Below are 8,389 nucleotides of genomic sequence, written 5' to 3'. Positions count from 1 at the left end.
CGATTACTTTGCCATCGGTTTATCTCAATTTTAGTATGACAAACTATATGGGCTGTGTTGCCAAGATAAGCGGTCAGCCGCAGCCCCAGAAAAATCGCATGTGTTGCAACCTTTACTACTCTAATTTACCATGAACAACATTCTTAGAGTTGAACATGTGTTGCTGTTGTTCCTTAATCCCCTTACCAACACTAATCTCCATACAGTTAATGGTCCTTTTGCGAAGGATTAAACAGAGGAGAACATGGTCTGCTTTTGAAAGAAAAGAAAACAAGTTAGCATGTAGCAAGCTTACGATGACTTCAGACACCGGCGACCTGACAGACTTGAATGAATTGATATCACTAAAGATGATTGACATTTTGCACAAAGAAATGAGCATCAAATAGGCAGCTTACACTTGGACCTTGGAAGTATGGAATTTCATACACTTTATAGATATGATTGATGTTCGAACCAGCTTGGGCACCTAGACTAGTCCACCACCCAGTTGAAAGCTTGCAACAAGCCAACAACCCACAAGTACAGTTGTCTGGGTGGCTAAACTTACCCACCAAGGATGGAGCAAACGGGCTCACATGGAGTATTGTAGCTAGACGGAGTTTCATTATATTTTCCTCACCAAGCCATAAATGTAGTTAACTTACTCAGGTATAAAGGAGTTGGATTCACGACAGAGATTTCTGATGTTGCTGAACCCAGTTGTCATAATCTTGAAGCAGTTGTTGCAAAAGCAACGGTACTAGCCTGTCCACTAAAGCCTGCATCATTCTGTGTGAAACATAGTTCGTGATAAGGATTGAGATGAAATTCAAAAGTTACAGAAATAGGTATTTTAGAATTCTTAAAGATGTATAATGAGTATAAAAATTGTGAGGGTCATTTCTATTTTTTACGATTGAAATATCATTTCATTTTGAAACTATTAGATTGTCTGCAGAACTTTGTTTTCAACATGATAAAGATTGTTCAACTGATGTCCGTAGCGACAAGTCCCATAAAAAGAATCATCAAGACATTTAATATCAAGTTTAAGCTATGTTGTATAAAGCACTTTTACAAGGAATCTATCCAATGGAAATGGCTGTTCCACGAGGTCAATACCAAGAAAAGTTTATTGCGGGAATTTGTCACCCTTACAGCAAGTAAGGGCTCTATGAAGACGTCTATGTTCATTTATATGCTGAAATGATCAAGAAAAAGTGTCTGTGCTAACTAATCATGATCACCTTAACTTCTGGAGTGAAGGAATTATCGATAGAACTTGGCAAATGGAAACATGCAGATGTATTTAGGTTCAAATGAGATGGACCAAGCTTGGTGCAAAAGGTTTCATGTCTAAATCAGAGCAAAAACCTTGTATGACACTCCGATTATTTACATTACTTTAATATGGTCCTTACTCTAAGAAAAATCCAGGTACAGGAAAACACACGTCAATGAACAGAGTTTGGTTAATATCTAATTTACATTACAATTTTTGTTTCTAAAACTCTTTGTGATCACAGAGAGTAAAGCAAAGTTAGCAAAAGACTCACAAGTTACCGGGACTCTCAACAGCAGAAGTAGGCAGCATGGTAAATGGCATGGTATATATCTGCAAATACAATCTAAGGTGACAAATTCCATTGAGAGGATCATAATATACAAGAAAGTTTTCTCGTCAATATGATAATTGTACTGGAATGTCGTAGAGATTCAAAGGAAATATATCTCTGATTAACAATAAGTTTCACTAAAAGAATCTACTCATTCAAATACATTTAGACCTCGGTTTTCTGGAGAGGGACAACAGTCTGGAGATTATTGATAGATTTCAGAACCCATCAAATCATGTTATATCCCGCATATAATGTCAGAGACGGAGCCATGATTGCAACCTTATGGGTTCTAGATTTTAGTACACGACTTCAAGTGTTAATGACGGGGTTCTAAATTTAACATTTGTACATATTTGATGAATTTTAAACACCAAATAGATTGTTTGAGCAAAAGCTACAGAGTTTAGCCGAACCCGTAGTTCGGCTTGTTCCTCCACCCCTGTATTATGTGCTATCAATCTAACATTCTTGATAATAAGGCTTCTACTTTCTGACTGTTTTATGGATGGCATGGTAAAAGTACTTTTTCCCAACTGTTCCAAAGGTGTAAATAAGCAATGAGAACTGAAAGGCAGCTATGATTCTAAGAAGGAGCAACATTTATTTTTCCTGGTTAGTATAGGAAAAGGTTTTATATTGTACGTCGGGTATTAGGACAAGGAAGTGGTTCTCTTTATCCCTTGCTGCATGTATGTAAACATGCACGAGCATATTCATGCTGTCTACCTTCAACTTTGTACTCCTTTAACCTAAGTTGCTCGGACACGGGTGCGGGTGTCTGACACGTGTGTGGGATACAGATCTTAGTACGGAGATGGGAGCGGGGATCCGGCTAAAAATAATTCAAAAAAATACAACAACATACCCAGTATTATACCACACCGTGGGGTTTTGGGAGGGTAGTGTATACGCAGACCTTATCCCTACCTTGGAGGATAGAGAGCTTGTTTCCAGAAAAATGAAAAAAATAAAAAAATCTCTTAATTATGAGAAATTTTGTGTACTACTTACGTATAGCTTGTAAACTGTGGATTTCTTTTTTAATCTCAAACTGTAGATAAGTAAAGGATTAATTTTCTAGATAAGGTCATGCTACCCTAGTTTTGGTTCTGATTTAGGGAATCAAATTGTATCTCGTCTCAATTTTTTTCGTCCATCGTGGTCAAAGTACCCAAAATTGTTTGACCAGATCCGGTACGGATCCCATACCCATATCTATACTAGTGTCTTATCGACAAGGGTGCAACACCTAAACTGTCCTGTCAAAGCAACTTAGCCTTTAATCCCTCATCTGTTCCCAATGGTGGATGTAGCACTCGGACACCGAGTTCATCTGAACCCATTACTTTCAACGCAGAACATAAATTTATGTATAAAATCCACTAAAATTGCAATAAATAGTAGGTCTAAACCCATAATACTAAGGTTAAACCCATTGAACTTAAATCATAAATTTGGCTCTTCCCGTTCCCCATATCAACTCCATCTGTAATCATATTATTTGCAAGCGATGCTGTCAAAACTAAGAATGAAGAATAACACTTGCAACATTCAGATTGAGACTGTCCTGGAGAAATTCTAAGAAGAAAAATCAGTACTGCTAAAGTGATAATGTAAAATAGGGTAGCCTTTTCTTTCTGAGAAATTTTCCGACATCTATCACAGGAAATTTGGCATGAGAATAAGCATAAAACATTCTGAGGAAAGAGAGAGAGAATAACCTCAAGAGAGATATTTAATTTCACATCAACATTTAGGAAAGGCTGAGATCCAACTGTTTCCCACGTTATACGGTTTACCATTGATGCTGCAAGTTAAAAAAGTTGCATGTGTAAACATGTAATTATAAATTCTAAGTATGTTACAAAAGCCCATTTTCGTTCAATTTAATAACAATGTCATGCTCTAATCTTGTTTTGATATACCTGAAAAGTGGTCATTCTGCTGCTCTACCAAATCAGAACCCTCAAACTGCAATGAACATTAGGCACTTACATATCAACTTCTTGAACGATAACTAATTTAAGAAACGTAGAATCTCAGCAGATGATGGTTGTACATATTAGCGATTAATCTTAAGCTATCAGGTTTTATTTTTCCTTTAGTTAATTACGTGTATTCGAAAGGAAGGTTGATGAATATATATGCAAGACTCATTTACAAAGAAGAATTATTAAGTTAAACGTGGGAGAAGCTAATGTCCAGAAGAAAGCTGTCCTCTTGCTTGTTCAATCATCGGGAAATTAACCCTTAACTACACTCTTTTATCTCCTCCTCTCTATATCACTCCAGATAAAATTCTTCTTCGATGGTACTAACTAGATTAAAAGCAGTAGCTGCAACTGCGAATATTTTAATCCCCATAGCAATTATATTAACTGGTGATCACACAACATAATATCATTTTCAGACAACTAAACATTTCCATGCGTTTAGCTAGCTCATGAAACATTTCAAGTGTGATTGAAACTTTGGAAGATTCTTGGTCTCAAAGAAAGAGGCATTGAACAGCACATCACAGATACTGCTTCCTTAGGTTGGCGATGTTTCCAGAATCAGGGATATTATACTTGAGGTAGAATCAATCTATGCTTATTACCTACGCAGTCTTTGGGAGCCTTACCTTGCAAGACAACATCTCCACAGTGCAGTCTTCGCTGGTTGGGTTCACTTGTAAAATCAAAACAGGGGCAACTTCAAAATTCAGAAGTTGAACTTGTGGTAGAGTACACCTGCAAGTAACATACTCAGCAATATCTTATAACTCTTATTTGGGATGTATGGGCTGGCAAGAAGAAGATGAACTATTTTCACTTACAAATAGTAAGTATCTGGTATCAATACATGAACATTTCTGATTATCCATCACAAACTGAAAAGGCGCCAAAGTAGTTGAAACTCTCAGTGGCTGCAAACCATTTTTCATAATGTGATTATTTGACGGTTCTACCGAACGGTTCTATCCAAATCTCCTTATCTATGTTGAATTTCGCTCTTACTTTTGCCTTGCCATATCTTTTATGGATACCTCAAGAAACACAGGAAATATGCCAAACGTTAACCTTATGTGAGGTACATGAAAGTTTCTCATGCAGGATAGTTCTTGAGGATTTCATATCTTCTCAATTTACACACTTCCATTTCAGGTATAGACTGATAATTACCTAGTGGAATTGAAATCTACTCCCCCAAATAGTTAGAGAACCTAATTAAGCATATCATCTCCTCCATTTAGTTAAGTATGTTAAATAATGGGAAGTAATATCCGCAGACTAAAAGGAGAGAAGAGAATTATTAAATTTACCCCAAGTTGTTTGATATCTCCATTCGAGAAGGAAAGAAAGGGTTACTCAAGTGATAAAACCCTTCGCTTCCAACCAAGAGCTTGAGAGTTTGAGTCACAAGGGGAAAATAAGAAAAAAACATGATAGGGCCTTGGGGAGGGGGGTTTAAAGGCTGGAGTTTACCAAATTTTTATAAAGTATCTGTATTAAGAATATTAATCATCACATAACATCTATCTTATGTTGATAAACTCTAATCATCTATCCAACAACAGCACCAGGTCTCTATATTTTGCTCACTATCTGAGTAAGAAGTTAGGCCACTTAGAATGTCCATTGTTGATTAGTCATTACTGGAATTCATTGGTCATCCTCTATGCTTTAGGGTAGAATGCTCGTTTAGATACAGTTATACTTTAGCCGTCAGAAGAATTCATCAGAAGATCTTGCTTGGTTGTCACTGCAGTTTGGTCGCGTAAGCTGCTGATTTTGCACATTTCATTGCCTGTTACTCAATTCACAATCAGTTGGCTCTTGAAAACTTCCGTTGCAACTTGGTTAGTATTATTGGACGATCATAAGAATTAGCTTTCAATTCATTTAGCCGCAGTTTTAAGTTATATCATCTTTCCTAGTGGGATAACAGCCAAACAGGCAGTTCTTTCTTAAGTTACAAACAGTAAAGGTAAGTTTTGGTTTAAGGTGGTGGCCTTGCAGTGAGAACCAGTTAGCTAATTAGCTTTTAATTACCAAAAATGATTAGGTTATAAGCTTATTTTGATATCACAAGCAGAGGGGCTAAATTACTTTCTTCTTTTGAAGTACCGCATGTTAGCAGGGAGGGGGCAGATATACCAAACGATTATTTGTTTGCAAAACTAGCATAGACCAAGAATCTACAGCTAGCATATATGAAGATTTCCGAAGCAGAAAAGCAAAATAAACCAAGTCTCACGCCGTTGAACAAATGATAAGGACAATAGTACATGAAAGCAAGAATCAGGTTAAGTCAACAAATTTCAGGTGGTTCTTAGGCAACACCTATTAACAAAGCTTAGAAATCTTTAAGCCTTTCCTAGCTACTACGGAATCTCAGAAACAAACTTCTGAAGGTACCAAAAACTACAAGTACTAATTGGTTAAATTGATAGTAATCATACAACTCATATTTCAGGATCTGTCCGTGCAAAAAGTGGATCCTTAAGTCATTTAGAATGCAGCATAGAGCCTAATGCCATCTCTTTTATGGTTCATATACCAATAGAAGTATAAGAGTATTCATAAAACTGTATGAAATGGTTTAACTTTTTCAGTACTCTAACACTTGTTTAGAGGCTTAATAGTTCGATCAAATTCATTTCTTTGCACAGTGGCGTTTGTTCTGCAAAAAACTTCTTTTCTATGTAACGACGACAAGTATGAATGAATGGATTCAATGTTTTTGTCAATACATGAACAGATAACTCGAAAACTACTTGACATCTAGCCACAATAGTAAAAAAATTGTTCAAGTTGGTTAAAATGCAATAGTTTCACACAGCAAGAAGAAAAGATAGAAGAGCAAGATGGAATGTCCTTGGACCAAGACACTAGACAAGACGAAACAAATCCTTACCTGTACATGTTAGAATCAATAGATTCAAAGCTTTGCAAAGCTCTTTTGTTCAACATTGCTTCAACACCAGATTTATGGCTCAGAAATTCACTTATATGAAATGATATATTATCTCCACCAATACCGTCATGCTTGGGAAGCTTAATTCTTTCTTTCTTCCTGGCAGAAAGGTTTGCTCTCTTGGCATCTGAGTCTGACAAATTAGACTTGATCACTTCGACGACTCCAATTCTCTTCCTGAAACAAATACCAGCTTTATATTAGCCATAGCATGAAGAGAACAGAAGGAAAAAAAAACCGAACGCTTACTATTCCGTAACATGAATTTGAACATTAGGAGTGTGGTTGGAAGGAAACAGGGTTGAAGGGAAGTAGAAGGAGACCAGTGATAGTTATATACTATTTTAATAGAAGAATTAACCTAAATAGCCACCCACCCGCCCAATTGCTTAAACTAACAATAGCCGGTGAATGTGTAATATATGTATAATCCATGCATAATATGTATATAACCGTGTATAATCAATGTAAACCGGCTAGGAAAAGTAAAATGTGAATCAGCCGGCTATTTGTGTAAAAATATCTTTTTAATAGTTTTGTATTTGTTTAGATACACAACCATTCCCTTTCTGTCCTTCGCGCCTTTACTTTTCTATTCTTTATCATTGTAAAACATTTATAAAGCATAAGGCTCACAACAAGTAATGAAATTAAGTCAAACATTAGACATATATATTTCTGAAAACATGAAATTTCTAGTTAGGCAGGACATGGCTCAGCTACAGCTTACTGAGGACATGACCCTCGATAGAAAGGTATGGAGGTCGAAAATTAGGGTGGTCTTACAAGTAGTAGTAGTAGTCGGGTACTTTCCTATTCCTAGTCCCTTGTTTCTATACTATGTGTCCGTATTAGCAGTAGGATTGACACTATTCTTGCAGTTTCGTATCCCTGGATCTCTGTCATTACTCGTTGCATTATTTGTTTCCACGGTCTTATTACCTTATTGTTACTATTGTTTCTCTATTGCTCCATTTTTAACGTTCTTGAGCCTAGGGTCTTTAGGAAAGAGCCTCTCTACTTCATAGGTAGGGTTAAGGTACGCGTACACACTATCCTCTCCAAACCCTAATTGTGGGATTCCACTGGGTTGTTGTCGTTGATGATGAAGAAATTTCTAGTTAAATGGAAACAAGTTGGTGAAAATTATCTTGATTCTATTATGACTGAATTAAAACCATATCAACAAACTTTCCAAGGTCAAGACATGAAACAAAAATGACGCTAACCCTCCAACCCCCACCCCCACGCCCCACCCCCACTCTGACCCAACAAGAACAGTAATATCATAATTTTACATAGTAGAACTCCAAAAAATATAACAATTGGGGTAGAAGAAGAATAAATTCACCTGGAAAAGGAGCATTGTTGGAGGAGAAATGAGTAATTAGACCCAGCAGTTTGAATGACCCTCATAACTAACTACTTCTTCACGAGCAGCTATCCACTAAGCTTCAAAGTAAGTTTAATGCCATGGTAAGTTTTATAGTTGCAGCCAAAGAGAAGAGGAATTATATTGAAGGAATTGTTGTGATGTTTTACCCGGGAAAGTGGGTGTGTGCACATTAGCTCTTCCTCTCTTGTTTGGCAGTTAGGCTCATCACCATATATATCATCCATTCACGTGGACTACTTCAGCAATCAACACGACCTGCCTTGTCCCAAAATATCCATTTTGGTCCACCAATTATTAATTTATTACCCCCTTCCAAAATAAGCGAAATCAATTGGATTTTTTAATTAATATAGTCGCCCCAAATGTATATTAATTTAAAATAAAATATACATATAATATACTCTCCGTCTCGTATTAACCATCGTCGTTACTA

The 8,389-nt window shown here is 36.6% G+C and overlaps 1 protein-coding gene across 2 annotated transcripts; it reads right to left on the bottom strand.

Annotated features, from left to right (window-relative positions):
• Positions 1-318: 318 nt before the first annotated feature.
• LOC104240387 (uncharacterized) lies at positions 319-8,155 on the bottom strand. 2 transcript variants are annotated; one of them, XM_009795228.2, is made up of 7 exons: positions 7,912-8,154; positions 6,501-6,737; positions 4,225-4,333; positions 3,527-3,572; positions 3,323-3,408; positions 1,539-1,597; positions 319-771 (listed from the first exon to the last, which is right to left on the bottom strand). In XM_009795228.2, the coding sequence occupies exons 1-7, from the start codon at positions 7,974-7,976 to the stop codon at positions 669-671; spliced, it is 705 nt and encodes a 234-aa protein (XP_009793530.1). In that variant the 5' UTR covers positions 7,977-8,154; the 3' UTR covers positions 319-668. The 2 variants fall into 2 exon arrangements, with proteins under 2 accessions (XP_009793530.1, XP_009793531.1); XM_009795229.2 differs by lacking the exon at positions 1,539-1,597 and having other exon boundaries at positions 7,912-8,155.
• Between the last annotated feature and the right edge of the window lie 234 nt (positions 8,156-8,389).

The sequence above is a fragment of the Nicotiana sylvestris genome, chromosome 8, assembly GCF_000393655.2.
Source record: "Nicotiana sylvestris chromosome 8, ASM39365v2, whole genome shotgun sequence".
In the NCBI taxonomy this organism is placed as follows: domain Eukaryota; kingdom Viridiplantae; phylum Streptophyta; class Magnoliopsida; order Solanales; family Solanaceae; genus Nicotiana; species Nicotiana sylvestris.
Note: the sequence above shows the minus strand (reverse complement) of the source record. Positions and strands in the feature narration are given on the sequence as shown.

What these genes read in the sequence shown, in the direction of transcription:
- LOC104240387 (XM_009795228.2), bottom strand. Translation starts at nt 7,976, where the DNA reads ATGAGGGTCATTCAAACTGCTGGGTCTAATTACTCATTTCTCCTCCAA. An exon ending in CAACAATGCTCCTTTTCCAG is followed by an intron (nt 6,738 to 7,911) that starts GTGAATTTATTC and finishes TATTTGTTTCAG; the next exon opens with GAAGAGAATTGGAGTCGTCG. An exon ending in GTTGAGAGTCCCGGTAACTT is followed by an intron (nt 772 to 1,538) that starts GTGAGTCTTTTG and finishes TGTTTCACACAG; the next exon opens with AATGATGCAGGCTTTAGTGG.